The sequence below is a fragment of the Nicotiana tabacum genome, chromosome 19, assembly GCF_000715075.1.
Source record: "Nicotiana tabacum cultivar K326 chromosome 19, ASM71507v2, whole genome shotgun sequence".
Lineage (NCBI taxonomy): Eukaryota > Viridiplantae > Streptophyta > Magnoliopsida > Solanales > Solanaceae > Nicotiana > Nicotiana tabacum.
In genome coordinates, this window is record NC_134098.1 from 97,759,086 (window position 1) to 97,780,398 (window position 21,313).

Genomic DNA, 21,313 nt, shown 5'->3' on the forward strand with positions numbered 1-21,313 from the left:
TACTACTACATAATTATAGGCTATAACTATAGTAATTATTATACCAGTGAATGGCTGACATTATAAGATTAACTTCACAATAAAACTAATGGAAACAGAAAGTAATACGTAGCTTTGAAACAAAACCCTGCCTTTGACTTTTATCTTTTAATTAGGTTGACAAGCATAAATAGTCGTTTTTGTTTTTCAAACAATTTCTAGCCACTAGTGGAGACCGAATTTAAAGTTTGTGGATTCTGAATTTGTAATCGAACACATAGCTTGTTAGTTACTGGGTTCGCAATTAAATATTTATACATATTTAATAGATTTTCTAATACAAATACAATGTATAAGCAAAAAGCTAATGGATTCGTCCAAACCCGTAGGTAACACTCTCCCACCGCCCCTGCTTCCTGCACTCATTGATGCTCTCAATGAAAGACAAGAATACAGAGGTCTAAAACAGAAACTTAACAATACGTGCATAGTCCACAATTCACAGAGACTTGACAATGAGATGCTGAAATGCGTGAAAGAGAATAGAAGATAAGTGAGAAAAACTTTAATGCAAGTTCTCACCATTGAGGAAAATGTTGGTTCTGTACAATGATGGAATTTGTGTACAGAGGTTCAACTATGGCTCCTAACTATATAGTTTAGTATATCAAGACATTCATTTTTCTTCACCTTTAGGTTTCAGGAATTTTTATTTTCTCCATATTTTGTCTGAAGAAATATGAGCAGTAAACCTTCTTGCTACACAATTCATGTGAAATTCAGCGTAATAGCTTGTTATGTTTGTGAAATTGGACATAATGAATCAAACAACCTTTGGTATTATTCTGATCAGGCATCAACGCTTGGGCCGGGGTATGCTGGCAGACTCATTATCCGCTTGTCAACAACTGGACCTCCAACTGTGAAATGATAGAGACTCTGAAACTCTGATCCTTTGAGCCCAAGAATTTCATGCACTGCCAATGATCATGCAAAAGGAAGGGTGATAGGTTAGTGGCAATACAACATCCAATTAATCTCTAGTCAAATACAGTTATAAGCTATAACACGACACCACTTACTAATCATCTGGGAAAAGAAAGGGGAAGACAAAAAGGGGCATACTAGATCATTCACAAATGTCAAATACCAACGATCCAGAGGAAAATATATGCATATGTTCAGGTTCACATTTTGCTAATACGATTACTTAGATTTTTTATTCTCTGGAGGTAGCACATACATTAGGTTTTCTATGTGACAGATTTCAAAGGAAAAATAAGGTGCTTTAAACAAAAGGTGATAATAATATGCATCAACTTTCACAATATCAAGAATCACAATAAGCTAACTCCGCAAGTTCATATTACTTTCATTAAATCAATAACCAAGTTCATATTACTATTAGACTTCTCATTGTCCTCTTGCCTTTTTCCCTCCACTTTCTCTTTTACATTTTTCGAGGTTGTCTTTCAGTTCATTCTTTTTCATGATGCTGATGTCGGGGAAAACTTGCGCACCCATCAACCAATCCACCTGATACCAACTACCTCCTACTAGGATAGGTACCGGGTAACTATGCCCACCCAGGGTTAGGCAGATGAAAAAATCACCTAGTGTTTTTTTTTTACCCCGCTGGGATTTGAACCTTGAGACCCCATGGTTCTCCTGCCACTTCATTGACCTCTAGGCTACACCCTTGGATGCAAGGTTCTCTTTTGGTCTTTTAAGACTAGGAACTGGTAAGTAAAATATCTTACATATCTTAAGTGGAAAATACAATTCTAAAAATGATAATATTGAGTCCAGCTTGGACATTTTTATTCCCTAAATGAGGTTCAACAAGGAAAGAGACTCATGGCAAGTGTGAGTAATAAACATTTACAATGTAAAGATAAAGAGAGTGGGTAGAGAGGATATACCGGGATCGTCAAAGAAACAGCCAATTCCAGTTGCAGAGATGCCAACTGCATGCGCTTCAAGATACAAAACTTGGCCCAGAACTCCTGTCTCCCAAAATAACCGCGGGTACATCCAAGAACCCTTGTTGCGCAAAGTGGGGTCAAAATGAGCAATCATACCCAAGCTGAAGCAGCCATCACTAGCAATGTCCTGCATAAAGAATTTCCCAAAGAGGTCATTTGAAGCACTACAAGCAACAAATGGCTTGATCTGACTGTAAGTCCACCTAGCATCATGATTCTACATAGTATGACAATTAAAAAGAGAGAAAAACTAGTAAAAGATCAACTACATTTGACATCAAGATATATTAAGTAAAACAAAAAGATTATTTCACCCTTGTCTTTAGCTTTAATTTCAGTTGGAGAATGAAACACTTCATTCGAAATTTTATAATCAGATATATAGAGTTGATTCACTTAGTATGAATGGGGAAAAAAAAGAAATAAGATTGTATGTTACTCAACCAAGATGCTTTTACAATGGTAAGAACTAATCATATGTTTTGTGAGTTTGTACACTGACAACCTTTGAAAATTCCGCCACAACATCAAAAAACTGTAGGAACCATAATTGGTTTGCTAATTGAAATGTGAAAAGACTCATTAACAACAAGATAATAGAGAAATGGAGGACGAAAAATCTGGATATGAAGTAAAAAGATTTATGTTAGTATATCTTCTGGTACAGGAGGTATCTGATCACAGAAATAGTAACATTCTGATAGGCATAGTATAAGTTATGCGCAAGCATGATCATATCAAAGTAACAACAACAATTAATCTTCAACACAAAACTAAATTGGTCGGCTCTATGAATCCTCAACATCTGTTCTGATCCATTTGCACCAGTTTCATTCCAGCACTTATATTTGTCTTTTAAAGACAAATTGATCCCAACTAATATGACTTATCCAAAAGCAGCCCCACTAATATGATCAAATCAAAGAGCAGAAGTATATACCTGATGGCATGACAATCGTTTTGAAAGCTCCTTGCAGTCGCCTCTTGCCAGCTCATACAGAGGAAGATCATCAGGACAACCATCTGGTTTCACCCATTTGAACTCAGCTCTAGTAGCTTTCTTAAGATCATCCAAATGGTTCTCATTCCTTACCAAAAAATATAATCCACTAGGCAAGCCAACAACCCTATGAACAAACAGAGCAGCATGGACTTCACTATCCCAAGCAAGTGATCTAAATGGCAATGCCAATTGCCTAGCATGCTTCTCCCCGTCACAAGAACCAGAAGGCATACAATGCAACAATATCTGATAAAATGTGTCGTTTGCCATTTCGGTAAAACCATCCATATCAACCGCGCTCCTACGCTTTCTAACCAATTCCCTTAAACTTAAATCCTTATAAGAGCTTTCACTGATTGTTCCACTTCTCTGAAATGGATCAACTACAGATCCATTAAACATTGTTAATGGCTTTTTCGCTGCTTCAGCTGTTCTATATATGATATCCCAACAAATATGCTCTTTACTAAGCACATTAGGCTTGCCATTCCAATCCAAACCCGAAAGCTCCGAAATACCATTACTCAACTCCTTATAATCCACTTCAAATTCATTCACACCACTAGGAATAACCAAAAGAACACAATCCGGATGTTCAAATTCGATCTCAGGCATTGTCCCCTTCACTGGCCGAGACGGGATATTAAACTTGGGAAAAATTTCAAGGCCCATTAACTTCTCCAACTCCTCATAACCCAATCCATCTAGAACCTTCGCATCCCATCCAAGCCCTGCTGCTGCCATTGAAACAGCAGCAATAGCATGACCTACATCATGATTACAATACCTAAATGCCCTTTCACCATACTTCCAAGCTTCTCTCCAAAAAATAGATGATAATCCAATAAGGAAAGAATTTTCAGGGAAGAATCTTGTGAAGAACCCAGATTGAAATTGAGCTCTAATTTCCAAAGAATGCTCTTTTGGAGCATAATGGGCCACAAAACCTTTATCTGACACTGATTCAACAGGTGGACAAATAATATAAGCTTCAGTTGGATGAAGGTTTCCACTACTAGGGTTTACCCGAAGGGACCAAGTTGAAAACCCAGTAGATTTCCAAGCAGATAAGGCTAAAGAATAATAAAAAAACTGAGAAATTGTGGAATGGGAAATGGGTTTTGGAAAAGGGAGAGTCTTGAAAAGTGAGGAGTAAAGAGGAGATGATTCATCCGGAAATGGAGAGTGTAAGAGAGGGATGAGTGGAGAAGAAACGTAACGGCGAAAAGGGTTGGGCTGATTGGCCCAATCAAGACCACGAGGGCCACGAGCGTAGTTTGTGAAAGAGTGTTTCGTTTCTTTGTGGTATTTCAAGACTTGCGCTAATAATAAAGCTTGTTTTTCTTCATCTTCTTGCTGTTGGTCCAACTGTTGATGAGTTGTTTGTGAAGATGAAGTGGACATGGAGTGAATTGGGATTATTAGTTTTCTGGGGATGATTTTGGGGTTGAAGAGGAGAGATTGACGGTGGAAGGGAAGAGGAATTTTGTGATGAAGCAGAAGCATTTTTCTGCTGTTTTATTTTTGTTTCTATTTCTATAACTGTCATTAACCATATTTTGGGAAGGGGGGGTAATGTTCTGGAGAAGAAGTTTGGTTTGGTACCTGAAGTTTTCGGAATGTTCCATGTTTGATGGACCCATATTAGATCGACTTGCTCCGAGCGTCAACGGGTTACTTTCATTGGGCTCGGGTCATGTAAACAATCCAGCTGTGAGTACCTGCAATTGATCTGAGGTTAGGCCCAATGGGTGACATGCAACAACAATCCCAGCAGCGGCTCCCTCCCTTTTCTCTTGAAAAAAAAATGGACAGTTTTTAGCTCTTAATTCTTGAAGTTCTTATGCTGACTTGGTGTATCGACATTTTTCAGCATTGGTCTTTAATTTTGGGTTGGGTTATGTGATCCTGTATACTAACATATATGAAGGTGTAAATGTACAAATATATTTAGCGTCTCTGCCAAAGATAAAAATAATTATGTTGATGAAAACATTGTTTTTAGTCTGAATTCTTTCCTATGTCTGGAAATCAAAACACTACGAATAATGTTTAATTTTTAAAATCAAACAAGTTTAATTTCCCGTTCCAAACAAGTTGCGAAACCTAAGTTCATAATCATTTTAACTTTACTTTTTCAAAGGATAGCGAATGTCGTATACTAGGAGCTAGAACTTGCATAAGTACACCATAATGCATTTTTTATAAGCGATATCACATTTAAAAGAGTAAACAAATAAATTTAAAATGGCGTTACAAAAAAAATAATTTAAATCATATCAATCATTTTTAAAGATGCTAAGGGAACGTAAAATTTAAAAGGCCAATAATGCATTTGTTTTGGGCTCGAACCTAGAATGAAACTCGAGAATTGTAACGACTTAATCAGCGACCAAACAATCTAGATTAATCAAGTGGTATCATTATATATTATTACACGATATTTATTATTTTTTATATATTATTTATATGTGTATTTGGTGAAATTTTCCGGCGAAGTAGTATTACGTGATACCGCGCCTAAGGTAAATCCGCCCCGGTTAGAGAAATTTGAGGTGGAGTATGGTTGGCCAATGAGGTGGCTGTCAGGCGCCCAATTGCGGCGTCCGCGGTAGTGACTGACACATAGAAGAGTGTGATATGCAAGGGGAAACGGGCCGCTAACAATTCGGCGTTCTTTGCAAAAAAGTAACCGATGTCGTCAGAGTTGCCAATTTTGGGTAACTGAATTCATTTCCAATTCAGTATTCACTATCTACTGACTACCACCCTTAAACGAGTATTAACGATAACGGAAGATTAATGGTTAGCTCATAATATGATTGGATCAACATAGGCGGATTAATTTAGAGTAAATAATTAATCACAATCCGACCCGTCAACTTAATATATATATATACAATTAGTCACAAATTAGACCCGATCGTTCCACGACATATAAAAGCAAGCACGAGGAATTATCAAGAATATTTAATTAGGTTGGTCCGGTTCAGGAGAGGGGGATGGATTGGGTTTAGCAGTTGGTGATTACGTGCAATGTGCGCTAATCTAGTTGGATAACTACAGGAGTAATATTTTTAACATTACTGGCAGTCTCCACTTTTCACACTCCATTTGCTGCAATAAGCAAATATCACTGACTACAAAAAGGACTGCATGTTCCTCTTCCTCTTTCGCTCTTCGGTGCTCCCACAACCCTTTCTTCCTTAGGTCTATTCAACTCACCTCAGCTCTCGGTTCTTTGATCCAGTGTTTGCCTCTGTTTCTTGCAGGTATGATAACTTTCTTGCTTTGTTCCTTTTCATACCCTATTTAGAACCTTATTCTTTTCCTTCTTACTACTATGTTGATCTTTTACCCTTCAACAATTAAGCTTTTTCTGTCTTGAATTATGTGTTTATTTAATCATGTTATCTGCAAATTTGATACCTTTGCCGTTTTGTTACTATATCAACCATTCAAGAAGTAAGCTTTTGTTCTTGAATTTGGTGCTTCTTTAAACATTGTTCATCTATAAGTATGTACGTTTGTTGTTGGGTTGTACTATTTCCGTTTACAGAGAAAGTTTAGCTCTTCCCAGAAAGATAACCTTGGAAAAAATAATGGGAGTAAAAGAAAATTGCTTTATTTTTGGTTGATTAACAAAACAATAGGTAAGAACTGGAAATTGTACGGGAATATGAGCATGGGTTTGGCTATTTAGCTTGAGTAAAAAAATTCCTATTTTGGAGGATCTCTGGTCAAGAAAAAAGTTTGATTTTTTTTTGCTCAGACATACTTATAGCCTGTTTTGCCAAGATTTTGTTTTTGGACCAAAAGTGCTTTTTTTTAGTCAAAAAGTGTTTTTTTTTGGTCAAAATTAAAGTATTTGGCCAAGCTTTGAGAAGAAGGAGAAGCATTTTCGGAGAAGCAGAAAAATTAGCTTCTTTTCAAAAATACTTTTTTGAAAAACACTTTTGAGAAAAATACACTTAGAAGCACTTTTTAAAAGCTTGGCCAAACACTAATTGTTGCTCAAAAGTGATTTTCAAATTATTTAGCCAAACACAAACTACTTCTCACTTGAAAAGCACTAAAGCGCTTTTCAAATAATCAGATTTTAGAAATTTGGCCAAACATGCTATTATAAGTTTACTGCAAAAAATCTTCCTTAATTGTTTTTTCTTCCCTTTTATTTTTTCTCTATCTGATGAAAGAATATATATCTACTAGTGGGGAATAGTTGGAAATAGGTTTTAGTCTTGTTAGTAAGTTGATTTTGAACCTATTTCTTTTCTAGGAGTATTTTGACCTCATCATAGATTTATATATTATTATGCCCTTAAAAATTTAGAGAACTTTTAATATTATTTATGTATATTAAATGCTTTTATTTTTATTCAATATCATGATGACATGAGTTGAGCGTAGCTGGAGACATATAGTCAGTAAGGATTCATGTAGCCGAACCCTGCTTTTTTGAGACTGAGGGGTGAGATGTAGTTGTTGTTGGTGAGGACATGGCTTAACTATACTACTGCTTCTGTATGTTTACAATTTGGTTGACGACAGACTCTTTTACCAGAAACAATTGCAAAATTGAAAAGCTCTTCTTGAAAAAGCAGACTTATTCCTGTAGATAGACCATGGTTGGCTTGAAATCTTAACAGACTTGTGGAGGGTCTTTTTAAGTGCCCTCTCTTCTTTTGGGGATTTAAATAGGAGAAACATAGCAATTTGGTGGTTGATGTTTGTTCATAAACATGACCAACCGTTGAAGATAGGTCATATAATATATCTGGTGAATTTTGTTGCGTCACTTCATACCTTGTTAGTTCCTCTCTATGTTGCCTTGTTCTTGTCTGTTTAGCAGCTCTAGATTTTTGTATTAAGTTGTATGTCCTTTTGTTTTTTTTATGTTGACCAGACTTTGCAGGATAACCAGAATTAGCAAATATGAAGTGTGCAGGAAGGATGGGAATCCACTATATGCAGAAATTGAACGCGGCGAATGTTCCAAAAGAATTAGTAGAAAAAGGACAGAATCGTGTTATAGAAGCATCTCTTACACTTATTCGTGAAAGAGCAAAGCTTAAGGTAATGTAGGATGTGGAAGAATGTAATTTATAGTGGGGCAAATATGATGAAATGATATGCATTAGTATTGCTTATTTTTGTATTTGGCTACAGCAAGCTAATTGTGCAAGTACTAATTATGAGTAGAACCTTTTGTAAAAGGGTTTTGAACTAATGGCCTAACAGCACCCATGCAAAAGCTTTCTTTGGTTTATCTTGGTGGTTCTTAATGGTGTGGGTGATTGTAGATTCAGTATTGAGTTCTCATGTAAAGTAGTTTTACATATGATAATCATCATTAGAAAAAAGTTTTGTATGACTGGAATTGAAATGCATGACTAAACATTTCGCCAGCAGCAGAGATGTTTCTAAGTTTTGTATTTTTTGCTTTATTACAGGCAATTGTTTGCCATTTTAAAAACAGTGTTAACGTTCTGCTTGATCTGTATCCCTACATCATCACTTAATCTAGTCATACAAATGTAATGGGAAAGTGGTAGGTGTATCCTAATATGATAATGGTCAATTTCTTTATCATGGTTAATAGTATAGAACATGGGGGTACCAGGGGAGAAGGAGAGAAAGAAGCTAGCAGCTACTTCTGTTGCATTGTCTTACAAGCTCTCCCATTCGCACTGACTTACAAGTTGGTTCTGCTTTGACGAATGAGTTATTTTTCTTTAAGACCATTGACGTGAATGAGTGACCTTATTCCCTTCCTGATCTTTTTAAGTTATTCTTATAGGGAGAGCTTATTCGTGCTCTCGGAGGTGCTGTGGCTTCAACGTCTCTTCTTGGAGTTCCGTTGGGACATAACTCTTCATTTCTCCAAGGGCCAGCATTCGCTCCTCCTCGTATACGAGAGGCTATTTGGTGTGGCAGCACTAACTCCACGACCGAGGAAGGTAAATCAAGTTATCTACCTGTTAAAACGATTATTCTTCACATCATTTACTTCGTGCGAGATGAGGTTCAAACGACAATAATTTCTTTGGGGAGTATCAATCACAATCCTATATTCAATAAATATTGGGTTAAGCTTTATACTCATTCTATTCCATATCAGATCTAGTTCCAGTTGAGATTTTGATATACATGGTGAAAGCCATCTTTCTTAACCCCCCCCCCCCCGGATTCTTCTCACGTCATTCTTGAAATCTATTTGTAGTGACTAAAGAGTGCAATGCGTATTTTTTGCAGAACCATCTGCATTTCCATGTAAATTACCGTACAGAAGTCTGGAAAGTCAATAATCACTTTCATCATGTTGTGTAAGGAAGAATTCATTACTCTGGAATTGTTTAATTTAATAGTGAGGGGAAAGAAGGGGGGGGGGGGGGGTTCGAAAATTGTAAAGAAGATGTAGGTGTTTGAACCTAAAACCTTAGTTCAGTAGTGGTTACACCAGCCAAACTAGCCCCTTTATCCAAGATTTTATCTTGACGCAAAGCGCAGCTTTCAATTATATTATTAGATAAGTGGTCAGAATCATTCACTTCGTAGACCTTTTTCTCTGCATTTACTAGTAGCTGTTCTATCTCCCGTTCGAGCTGCTGCACATGTCCATTTGGTTCATTTGCCAGATACCTCGGTGTTTTGGCCTCCTCTGTTGTAGGTCTTGTTGAAGTGTGTGAACTGGCTCATCGACTGATTTAGAGCCCGTTTGGATTGGCTGATTGTAAATAGCTGATAAGTTTGAAGTGCTGAAACTGATTTTTTAAAAAAGTATTTACGCGTTTGGATAGACGTGCTAAAACTGATAATAAGCAGTTGATGTGTTTGGTAGAAAAGTGCTGATAAGCTGTTCTTTTAATAAAATGACAAAAATATCCTTAAAAACTTTACAAAAGATTATGAATTAAAAAGTTTCTTGTAATGAAAAGGATGAACAACAAATATGGAATGAAGAGGAAGTTAGAAAATTTATTTTGGGAAAAATATTTTGTGAATTAAAAAATATTACTAAGGATAAACTAGTAAAAGCCTAGGTCAAACTAAAAGTGCTTATAAGCTGAAAAATCATAAGTTGGGGGTGACCAACTTATGACTTATGGCTGCTTTTAGCTCATAAGCACTTTGAGTGTTTACCAAACGCGTAGATAAGCCAAAAGATGATTATAAGCCAGTTTGACCAGCTTATAAGCTTAGCCAAACACCTCTTAAACTGTTAGAAATGGACATTTTCTATTTATTTATTTTAGATTGCAGTCTCATCATGGGCGGGCTTAATTTTCATTGTGCCACGCACGTAAGTATTTTTGTGATGGTCAATAGTGAGACTCAAATTCAAGACCCATGTATGCTGATAAATATTAAAGTGTGCTAATCGTCTCATCGAAAACCTTAAGCTGCTAGGTAGAAGTTACGTATTTAGTTCATTGTTGTAGAAATTCGATGTCATGGTGCTAACTTTAATTTTGGATATCTGACGCTTTGCTGCTGGTGCTTTGATGTTCTATGATTAAGAGAAGTGTTGTTTTGCTGGTTACAATACTATATTACATTTTTGTAAAGCTTAGTAGCCTAGATTGAGCTATTTTTTCGGCAAATGCACCGTAATGAAGTTTCAAAGATTATTGGTTGACACCAAGAGAGAAAAATAAAAATAAATTAATTGAATCTTAATGAAGAAACTTGATGTTCTAAATTGTTTTAACCATGTGTGGCTTGAAGCTTATGGTCGCTCTTCCGGATTTTGCTCATAATCTGAAGGGTTAATCAATCACTATTTCATGTTCCCTTTTTCTAGGATGACCGCTTGATCTAGAGTAATTCGGTCTTCCTTGTTCTCCTATTCATCTCTTGCATCTACTGATCAGCTTTTTAGCAACTGATCAATGTTGTTTGGAAGATTTTCTCTATTTGACGGATCCTTCTAGATAACATGATATTCAATTATCACTAGGAAGTCTCACTATAAAGTAGCACCAAAAAATGCTGTCTGATTGCTTGAACAGCCAGGCACTCAGTCTAATTTGCTAAACCTCCTGAATGTTATTATCGGCAATTTTCACCATACATGTTGACATTCCTTTTAGCTAACTGATATTCGAAGTTTGAAATCTAAACAAGTTATTTCTATTACGCAGGAAAAGAATTAAATGATCCACGCATCTTGACCGATGTTGGTGATGTGCCAGTTCAAGAGTTACGAGATAGTGGCGTTGATGATGATAGGTTGATGAGTATCATAAGTGAATCTGTCAAGCTAGTGATGGAGGAGGTAAACCATCTTTTATGTAAATAACTTCTGAGAAAGTATTTGGAGTCCTTTTTCTGCAAGGGATGGATACTAAAATCATAGGCCTTGCTAGAACGGTGGGAGCCATTCAAGTTAGAGAAATTACTAAATCTGTTTTATAACGTCATATCAAACTTCCGAAACCCCCTCCCTCCCAAAACCAGGAAAAAAAAAGGATATATAATTTTTTATTTCTTTTTCTTATGTCTGAGTCCTACCTGCTCCATTCTAAAATTTTAGCTTTAACTTTATCTTTTCTATGCTTATATTATTTAAAGTTACCAATGTGAGCTCTCACCTTCATTCATGTCTAGGAGAAGTTAAAAAGGGAAAAGGAGAGTTCTCTTCATGACGTCATATGCCGTTCTCATGGATCTTTTATCCATAATATGATTTTTAGAGCTGGAAGGACCTGCTTGAGACAGTTTACTGATGACTATATGGGCATCAAAATATTGTTGCTTTCTCTGCACTGCCACAATAGTCCTTGCCAAAATTTTCACCTCAAAGTGAACAAAAGAAAAAGATCTTCAGTTGAATGAAAGAAATCAGTTTTTCCCAGCTGTTATCCAATGAAGCATCAAAACTCACTTTTGTTGTATGATTTCCTTGCTTCTGAATGGAATGTTAATATACTTTGATGTCGGGATAAACAATTCTCTACAATTATGAACTCTACTCAAAGTAGTTCTTATTAGGCAACGGTTTATATGCTTCAGTTTCTTTCTCTTCTTTTCCCCGTACTTAATAATTTGTTAATTCAATTCTCGTATTGACTTTTCAGGATCCATTGCGCCCCTTGGTGTTAGGGGGTGATCACTCCATATCCTATCCTGTTGTAAGAGCTGTGTCTGAAAAGCTTGGAGGACCTATTGATATCCTTCACCTTGATGCTCATCCTGATATTTACCATTCCTTTGAAGGAAACAAATATTCACATGCATCAAGCTTTGCACGAATTATGGAGGGTGGTTACGCTCGACGGCTTTTGCAAGTAATCTAAGCTTTCCCTATAGACCAACTAAGCATGTATGACTTTGTACTACATTTCTTGCATTCCTATGTAAAGCGATCTCTCCTGCAATAGGATTAGCTGTTCAATGATGTACTCTTTGGGTTTACAAGTTGCCTACTCTCGCTAGCATAAACATTAGAAATTGTTTAACAAAACCCTTGATCTTGTTTGTAGGTGGGAATTAGATCAATTACCAAAGAAGGTCGTGAACAAGGGAAAAGGTTTGGCGTGGAGCAATATGAAATGCGGACTTTTTCCAGAGACCGCCAGTTTTTGGAGAATCTGGTCTGTCTTTCTTTACCACCTCTTTCCTTTCCCTTCCCCTCTTGTTTTTTCTCCCTGAATTATATCTTGCAAACGTGTTCATCACTTCAAAAGTCTCAAATGTGCTGAGTCTATTTCAGATGTATATTATCATATACTTCTCTCTGATTCTCTGTATTTCCTACTATAAGTCATTATCTCCTTTGATTTCATGTCAAATGTAGCAATACTAAACTTCCAATGTCTGTACACTGGCAGTGCATCATTTCTACATTTATAATTTTTTTTTGTACATTCAGAAACTTGGTGAAGGTGTGAAGGGCGTGTATATCTCAGTGGATATTGACTGTATGGATCCAGCATTTGCTCCTGGAGTATCTCATATAGAACCAGGCGGTCTCTCTTTCCGTGATGTTCTAAACATACTGCATAACCTTCAAGCGGATGTTGTTGGTGCTGATGTTGTTGAGTTCAACCCACAGCGTGATACTGTTGATGGCATGACTGCGATGGTTGCTGCGAAGCTGGTAAGAGAACTTACTGCCAAGATATCCAAGTGATCTGCACAGGCTATTCTAAATTTATGAAGGACGCAGTACTGTGCATCCTATATAGACCGCTGGCACTAGATTGATACTCATTTTTACTGGGAAGTTTAATAGAGGATAAGCACCAAAGCAAGTGTTTATCCACCTTATCGTAGCACTGAAAGCATATTAGAACTTAAAATGGAAGTATCAGGTAGGCCTAGTAGATGCTCAGTTTTTCATTGCAAGATCAAATTAGACAATGATAATTAATTCATGTCATTGATTGGGATATCTGTAAACTCACCTCCCAAAATAAGCTTTCTTCGCTGCTCCTACTTATAACTGGTACTAGGCCCAAGCAGATAAAGTATGAAATTTCGGAAATAACCTTGTAGTGAAACAGACATGTTGACGGAGAACTGCTAAACTCTCACTTATAGAATAAGAGAAAGTAATGCAAATCTTGTTGTGTACGGATGTTTATTAATCTTTTGTGGTGTAGAACAAAGTGTTTACCAATGGGGCGAGCCATAGCCCGGAAGCATGTCCCATGATTTTTTATCTGATAATTCTAAAAATAAAAAATGAAATAAAAACAGATTAAATTTTTTAAAAAAATTAGAGAAAATGCATTAAACGTTGAATAATTCAATAGCAATACATTGTACAAGAATTGATTTTATTATCTAGGCATAAAATTGTATATACGAAGGGGAGCCTTGGCGTAACTGGTAACGTTGCTGCCATGTGACCAGAAGATCACGGGTTCGAGCCGTGGAAACAGCCTCTTGCATAAGGTTGCGTACAATAGACCCTTGTGGTACGACCCTTCCCCGGCCGCGGGCATAGGGGGAGCTCAGTGCACCGGACTGTCCTTTTTATAAAATTGTATATACATCCTAATATTTTAAGCCACCCAGTTTAATAATTTTAGGAGAAAAATATTTTTAGATGTAAAGAGAACTTCAAACACAATGTTTGGGGGCTACAGGTCCAAATAATTCAAGATGTAAAGTGTGCACGAGGCAGATAGAGGCTGCATTGCTCCTAGGGAGTCCCAGTTTTCATTCTTTATAACATTTTCTTTTATGGCGATTTATTTAACTGGTTGACGCAGTAATATGTGTTATAGCTTAGTCTGAATATTGCCAAATCTAAATGCTCTTCAGTTAACTATGTAACCACAAGCAGACATTTATGAAGGAAAACTGCAGTCCCTAAAATAGCTTTATGAAACTCATTAACGTGACATAGGTATGGCAGCGATATACAAAACTATTGCTAAAGACCTGCAACTGGAGGTCAGTAGAATGAGTGCCTGTTACAATGTTCAAAAGATTTTAAGTCTTGTTACTATGAGTGGAGAGTGGACTCTACCAAAACATGAAAACATGCCTGTTCTATCATTAACATGATTCTATATATGAAGCATTACAACAAAATCAAGATTGCAAGGAGGTTTTTGTCAATACCAAGATTGTCATAAAACACAACACATTCAGTATCTAATTAAGCATGCTTTCTTTTGGTTTCTATTTAAATTTTCTTCTTTCCTCTTGAGTAAGGCTCCATAATGCTCTACTTCATTTTGTGTTTCTTCCTAAACAATAGAACAATTGTTGTGGAGTTGTTACAATTTTCATTAGTTCAAGCTGTAGCTTCCATCTCCTGTCCTATCTCTCTTTTTTCTAGTGCTATAGACTTGTACCTTTTAGCGCACACAATAAATAGTACAAGATCTAGTGCAGTCAAAGCAGCTGAAAGGAAGAAAAACCTATCCAAGTGCCCGTCGTTTAAATTTGCAGGTATCCAACCTGGCTTTCCATGCCTTGTTGTGATCTTTATTACCACACTTAATATAATGCTGCACAAGTAGCTACCTAGTGCTGAGGAAGACATGGACAACCCAAGCCCCATGCTCTTCAGATTATCGGGAATTTGTGATGCAAAGAATTCCCACTGAGCAACATAGATGAATGCTTCCCCTACTCCGACAAGCACATATTGTGGAGTTTGCCAGAAAATACTCAAAGAACTTGTCTCTTCCCCTCCTTCATTAGCAAACCTTAGTCTGTGTTGCTCAACCAAGCCTGCAATCACCATAGCTACTGTTGAAATGACAAGTCCAATCCCTATCCTTTGCAGCTCACTCGGAAGCTTTGGCTTACTTTTGGTTAGTTTCACATACAAAGGAATTATGATCTTCTCATAGCAAATGATGAAGGAGGATGTGCTTATGATGTCAAATGATGTCATGCTTGCTGGTGGAATGTGAAACCCCGAGATCATTGTGCTTGTGTTCATTGCAGATCCTTGCTCGACGAAGAGAGAAAGCACTTGCACAAAGACAATGGATGCCAAGATTGTACAGAACCATATTGGAAGTAGCCTTAGCACACATTTCACTTCTTCAACTTGTGTCACAGTACAGAGCCTCCATTGGTTATGAGTTTCACTTTTATCAGGTAATATTAGCATGTCTGATGGGGTTACAACTGCAGCTCGATCAAGAAACCTATTCTCATACAAGTTAAAGGAACGCGTCATATGTTTGAGTTGATGAAATTAATCAGCATTATAAGATCCTAAAACAGGGTAAGCTAAGCTTACTTGAAGTCATCTGTATGAGAGATTCTTCTGGTGCTGTCTTTTTCATTTCTGCTTCGCGCTTCATACAACCCCTCTCCATGTGAAGGAACAGTAAGCTTTATTTTCCTAATAGAAGCGATGATTACCTGAGAGAACCTGGAGATGGGGTTGCAACAAGGTCTAATATGGCGGTACCTAGGGGCACCGCTAATGATTGAGAGCAAGGCAACAAAGCCACAAGCTGTAGATATCCAAAAGGAAAGTACCCATCTTCCCATGTTTTCCATATAAACCAGAAGTGTCTCTGCAACCAATGATCCAAGGTTGAGAGCAACATAGAAGTAGCTAAAGAATTTCGTCTTGGAACAACTTTCTTCTGGATCCTCTTCATCAAATTGATCAGCTCCTAGTGTGGCAAGTGCTGGTTCTATAGAGCCACTCCCAAGAGCTAGTAAGTATATCGATAAATAGAACATGGCAACCTCGACTTGTGATTGAGGCTTACATAGCTCTCCCAACTTGCCACAACCTTCAGGTTCAAGCATAAATGCTTGAGTTAACAGAGACAATACCACTAAACCCTGCAAAAAAGCAAATTGGAATCTACTATATGAATCCTCACATTTCAGAAACGTCAATTATTTAAAAATGAATTGTGGGGCCAAAGGGGGTATGAGAAAAAATATAACTTACAACATTCATAACAGCTAGAAAAACAATGCAAGTGAGGTATCTTCCAAAGTAGGAATCACTTAGAAAAGCTCCAAGTAAAGAGAAAATATAAAGAGTTCCCATCCATTTGCTGAACATGTTTGCTGCTTCAGCATTTGACTGCCTTAAGACAGTCTTTGAGAAAAGAACCATGTTCACTTCCACTCCAGTAAATGCAACTGCAGCCAATCCTTCACTGACTGCATCAAGGAAAGAACAGATAGCTACTATATTATCGTAAAAGAAGTATAATTCATAGATTTTCAGCTTATATATTATGCACTTTGTAAATGTATGTTTTAAACTTGGAAATTATGAGTTCGTATTGTTTTTCTACTTCTTAGTTCTGTTTGTATATTTTGACATCACCAAACCAACTCCTCATTTTCTTTCTTCTTGTAGATGTATATTCTGAACCCAAGGGTGAAACCCTTTCTCTTCCCTTCTCTAAAGAGTCAGATTAAGCTTAATGAATGGCATAACATGTAACTGTTTACGACAAATATGATTTTGGTAACCTAATAAATAAAGTAAATAACCCGGCAGAACATGTTAAATTACACTATTGATAGTGTAAAAATTCTTTACATTTTCCGTGTATTTAAGCTTTTCTAGAAACAATGGCCATGCATATGGTTCGATCTTTTCTTGAATGGAATAGATTTTTATTTTAATCTCAACTGTCTTAAAATTTCTTCCCCTATTTTTATGGGTTAAACTACTGACTACTCTCTTCGAATGGCTTGATCTAATTAGTCGTTAATTACTTTATCTCATCTTTTTATATATACAAAACTATTACTTTCATTCTCTGTGTCCTGAGTATTGAAATTATTATCATAAGTGCTTAAATAGAAAATGTTGTGGCAGGGGGGAACTATGCTAATAAGAGTATAATTAGTAGACCTAATAAAAGAGCTCCAGTTTTCCATCCACCAGTTTTTGCCTTGATTGCTGGTTTCCCATGCCTGTCTGTTGATCCATCTTTTGTACAACAATCCAAAAGTCTCTTTTTCCCTTCCTGTTGGCCATACATAAAAAGATATTGCATTTCAAATATTATATCCTTTCATCAAATATGATGAGGTTTCATATATAGTAATATATAGCATGCTTCCTTTTTTTCTCCCCCACCCCACTTAAAAAAAAAAAACGAAGACAAACAAAATGTTGTATAAGATTTCCTTTTGGCAATTAGATTAACTTTGACTTACCTATAATTGTTTTGATAAGAATAAATTAGAATATCGTGTGGGACCATAAAGAGGGGATAATTCTTTTTCATCGCTTCAAATTCTAGTAAAAGGTTTTTGAAAAGTTGAGTCAAAAAGAGGAGTAACTTTTTTAGGATTATGTCAGATTTGGATGTAGACACAATAAATCTGAGGTGATCATGAAATCCAAATAAAAGTTGACAAAGTACATAACGCTAAGATGGCTATTAGCATTTAGTTTCTTTTTCCAAAAGAAAATTTAGTTATGAGCGGAATCAAAATGCAAATCTTTACTCTAGAGTCTAGATTATGTCTTTTTCTGTTTTAACAAAAAGTTTGTGGTCAAATTGGATAATCAATCTGACGGAGAAAAAAGCTAATCTGGTACCCCTCCGGTCCACAATATAGGACAATTTTACCTTTTTATTTTGGTTTAACATAAGTGTCCATTTACATAATCAAGAAAGAATTAATTTTATTTTTTCAAAATTTGCCCTTATTTACATATTCCAATGTGTCAAAGTAACAATTAATTAAGATTAATTTAGTCTCTAAGAGTTCGTATTTCTTTAATGTGTGTGTCAAAGATAAAATAGTCACTTATTGTGGACACGAGGGAGTATTGAATTCAACTGACTATCAAAGCTCACATTTCTTGGAAGTGTAGAGAGAGGTGCAAGGTCCATTTTTCACCAAATCATACTCTTTCTCTACCCACAACCTCCTATATTGTCCACACACACAAAAAAGACGTATATAATTTATATTTTGTTGATCGAATACAAAAAATGGAAAGAACCAAAAAAAATGCCATTACTTATAAATAGCAAAAGGAATTTAAGGTGATTTACGTCCTAAATAATTGGGAAGGACCAGAATTTTATAGATTTGAGATTGAAAAAAAGGAGTATTGAGAAAATAGCAACTAAAACAAAATAATTAGTTGTGAATTAGAAGCTAACAAAACGAAACATAATACCACACAAAGTGTATGCATGAAAAGATTTGGTGAAATTGCCTTTCGGTGTGTTCTCCAGCAAAAAACTACTGTACTACTGTATTTGTATATATTAATTAGCAAATGTAAAATCAATACTTTTAAAAATATTTATAGTTCAGACTTTTTTATTTATTTAAAGAGTGAAAGAGAAACAATGAACTTATAATAATGATCACTAGAGAGATTGAGTAAAAACTAAAAGTAGGTGAAATCCATTATTACCTTTTTGAAGGTTTTCATTTGCATGATGCACGAGAAGAAAGCATGCATTAATACAAATAGCGAGTTTTTGTTTAAGGGAAAAAAAAAAAGGAAAAGTTAAAGTCACTTTTTAGTGAAGTTAAGCATGCCTTTTAATTTTCTTTTCTTCGTTTATTTGATTAATTAGGCGGCTTAGATACATATATAAGTTAATTAATGGCTGTATCCTTTTTGGTCAGATAAACAAGTGACAATACAATGATGGACGATGATTACCATTTTTCATGTTAAACAATCAGATATAATTATCACACAAAGCATTCAGCTCCCAGCTGGCTGTATCATAGCCAAACCTTTCGGCTGATTTCTTTGTTCTGTTACTTTTTTCATATCAAATCAATCAAATTAATCAACTACAATGGTGTATATACAGAAATCTTATGTTTGTTAAATGCTGATTCATAATTTAGACGACGTGAATTTTGAGCCGAAAGAATGAATTATGAAATGTATATCTAACTCGTTCTATACGTGTTTAATTTTTCGGACAGATGATACACATAGAGTTGGACATCAAGGTACTGAAAGCCGTCGAATTCGCGAATCCATAGTTGGATCGCAAATGCTGTTTCCTAAAGAACCATAATAGAACAAGAAAAACCAAAGGAATCCTATACAACACAGTCCAAAAATACAAACAAGATGATCATATATAGCTAAACAATTAAATAAATAAAAAGATGAGGTGAAAATGTACCTCGGATTCATTCATGGGAACTGAGGATTCATCTCTGACAGCAGATTGCTGTTTTGGGTCCATGGCTCCAAGACGTTTTCAAGGAAAATAAAAGAAGGAAGGCAGAATATAATGAAGAGAAAATGAGCACTAAAACCAGCAATTTATAGTGAAAAGGCAAGTGTCTTAATGTGGGTTTTGTGGGTAAGAGTTAGGGGAATGTTTTATCTTACGTGGGAACCATGCAATGGCTATGCCTATGTATATGTCTATTTCAGTAAAAGTGCAAAAACCTGCGAGTAACATGAAAGTCTGGGAATTTGAAGTGAGGTTTTATAGGCAAATAAATGACATAAGAAAAGTGAATGGCAGACTATGGCCGACAAGTTTGGAATATAGCTAACAAAACAGTCAAAGAGAATTGAAGTAAATTTCTTGGGTCAGCAAATCCCTTCTAAGGAGCCTTTTTGCTCTATCTTTTCTGTTTTTCGGAGATTGTCTTTGGTCCCTACACATCTTTCATCATTTATTACATCAGTTTTAGATACATATGTATTAATCAACTTTTTCCAAAACCAAAATTCAGGAAATAATTCATTTGTTTTACCGCGACAGCTATTTTCAGTCTTTCGCGTCTTGCCAAACTGTATTTTTTTGTTGATATCTTTCTATTCCTGGAATATTTTACACAAAAGTGTTGAAAGCATTTTGTTGAAAACAATAGATGTAGTATAGAGTTGTACATTAGCATGTTAGTTGTACAGAATTAGTTAGTGTTAGTTTCACTACTAGAAATCAGGTGATTTTCGTCCAAAGCTTTCCGACCGAAATCGGTCAGAAAAAAAATCGACCGAAATCGGTCGGAAATAAGAGTATTTGGTCGCAAAAATCAACAAAAATTTTCTGACAGCAAAAAAATAAAAATTCCGACCGATTTCGGTCGGAAATTGGTCAAATATTTGGTCATACGTGTATATAATGAACAAAAATAATTATTTATTAAAAAATTTTCAAATTTCCGACCGAAATCGGTCGAAAAGTTTGAAATAATTAATTTTTGTTGGAGTTTGAAATAATATTATATATATATTTGAGATAATGTGCGGGCATTGGGGCAGGTATTTATACTCGAAAGAATGCTCAGGCTATGATTTGCCTAGAGTTAACTATTAAGCATAAAGTTATAATGTTTCTCATGTTCTTACCTTTTGTCACGACCCCAAATTCCCTCCGTAGGATGTCGTGATGACACCTAATCTCTAAGACTAGGTAAGCCTATCAATGCGAAATAAAAATTTAAATCTGAAATAAATAAACTATAATTCAAACAATTTCAACTCCCAAAACCCGGTAGAAATAAGTCACAAGCTTCTAAGAATTTATCCTCAATGTCTCTATATATATATATATCAAGGTCTAAAGAAAATAAGGAAGCAACACAATAATGATAGAAGGGGACTCCGGAGTCTACGGACGCTGGCAGATATACCTCGAAACCTCCGTGTACATGTAACTCATTGATGTCGGGGCTTGTAAGGAGTAAGGAGTACCTGGATCTGCACAAAAAGATGTGCAGAAGCGTAGTATGAGTACACCACAGCGGTACCCAGTAAGTGCCAAGCCTAACCTCGGTAGTGTAGTGACGAGGTCAGGTCAGGCCCTACTGAAAAATAATAATTGCATGGTAAAATATTTAACAATATAATAAAATAAAATTACAATGGAAATGAATCAAGTAGCATGTCACTATTTAATTACAAAAAAATAATGGCAAATAATATCTCGTGGAA

At 35.9% G+C, this 21,313-nt stretch overlaps 3 protein-coding genes across 4 annotated transcripts; 1 reads left to right on the forward strand and 2 right to left on the reverse strand.

Annotated features, from left to right (window-relative positions):
* Nucleotides 1-529: 529 nt before the first annotated feature.
* On the reverse strand, nucleotides 530-4,583 carry LOC107770140 (uncharacterized). Its single transcript, XM_016589410.2, has 3 exons — nucleotides 2,905-4,583; nucleotides 1,902-2,091; nucleotides 530-956 (listed from the first exon to the last, which is right to left on the reverse strand). The coding sequence occupies exons 1-3, from the start codon at nucleotides 4,471-4,473 to the stop codon at nucleotides 829-831; spliced, it is 1,887 nt and encodes a 628-aa protein (XP_016444896.1). The 5' UTR covers nucleotides 4,474-4,583; the 3' UTR covers nucleotides 530-828.
* A 1,303-nt stretch (nucleotides 4,584-5,886) lies between these two features.
* LOC107770139 (arginase 1, mitochondrial) lies at nucleotides 5,887-13,408 on the forward strand. 2 transcript variants are annotated; one of them, XM_016589408.2, is made up of 7 exons: nucleotides 5,887-6,239; nucleotides 7,883-8,043; nucleotides 8,768-8,927; nucleotides 11,112-11,245; nucleotides 12,048-12,257; nucleotides 12,453-12,563; nucleotides 12,842-13,408. In XM_016589408.2, exons 2-7 carry the CDS (start codon nucleotides 7,903-7,905, stop codon nucleotides 13,100-13,102), a joined length of 1,017 nt encoding a protein of 338 aa, XP_016444894.2. In that variant the 5' UTR covers nucleotides 5,887-6,239; nucleotides 7,883-7,902; the 3' UTR covers nucleotides 13,103-13,408. The 2 variants fall into 2 exon arrangements, with proteins under 2 accessions (XP_016444894.2, XP_016444893.2); XM_016589407.2 differs by having other exon boundaries at nucleotides 5,889-6,239; nucleotides 7,874-8,043.
* A 1,123-nt stretch (nucleotides 13,409-14,531) lies between these two features.
* On the reverse strand, nucleotides 14,532-19,829 carry LOC107770138 (protein NRT1/ PTR FAMILY 7.2-like). Its single transcript, XM_016589406.2, has 5 exons — nucleotides 19,545-19,829; nucleotides 17,279-17,393; nucleotides 16,355-16,572; nucleotides 15,683-16,242; nucleotides 14,532-15,587 (listed from the first exon to the last, which is right to left on the reverse strand). Exons 1-5 carry the CDS (start codon nucleotides 19,605-19,607, stop codon nucleotides 14,720-14,722), a joined length of 1,824 nt encoding a protein of 607 aa, XP_016444892.1. The 5' UTR covers nucleotides 19,608-19,829; the 3' UTR covers nucleotides 14,532-14,719.
* Between the last annotated feature and the right edge of the window lie 1,484 nt (nucleotides 19,830-21,313).

Coding starts and splice junctions, on each gene's coding strand:
- LOC107770140 (XM_016589410.2), bottom strand. CDS start 4,473: ATGCTTCTGCTTCATCACAAAATTCCTCTTCCCTTCCACCGTCAATCT. Junction 2,092..2,904: donor AACGATTGTCATGCCATCAG/GTATATACTTCT, acceptor TTCTTTATGCAG/GACATTGCTAGTGATGGCTG. Junction 957..1,901: donor CTGTTTCTTTGACGATCCCG/GTATATCCTCTC, acceptor GATCATTGGCAG/TGCATGAAATTCTTGGGCTC.
- LOC107770139 (XM_016589408.2), top strand. CDS start 7,903: ATGAAGTGTGCAGGAAGGATGGGAATCCACTATATGCAGAAATTGAAC. Junction 8,044..8,767: donor GTGAAAGAGCAAAGCTTAAG/GTAATGTAGGAT, acceptor TTATTCTTATAG/GGAGAGCTTATTCGTGCTCT. Junction 8,928..11,111: donor TAACTCCACGACCGAGGAAG/GTAAATCAAGTT, acceptor TCTATTACGCAG/GAAAAGAATTAAATGATCCA.
- LOC107770138 (XM_016589406.2), bottom strand. CDS start 19,607: ATGGACCCAAAACAGCAATCTGCTGTCAGAGATGAATCCTCAGTTCCC. Junction 16,573..17,278: donor AACTGGAGCTCTTTTATTAG/GTCTACTAATTA, acceptor TCCTTGATGCAG/TCAGTGAAGGATTGGCTGCA. Junction 16,243..16,354: donor TTCTAGCTGTTATGAATGTT/GTAAGTTATATT, acceptor GCTTTTTTGCAG/GGTTTAGTGGTATTGTCTCT.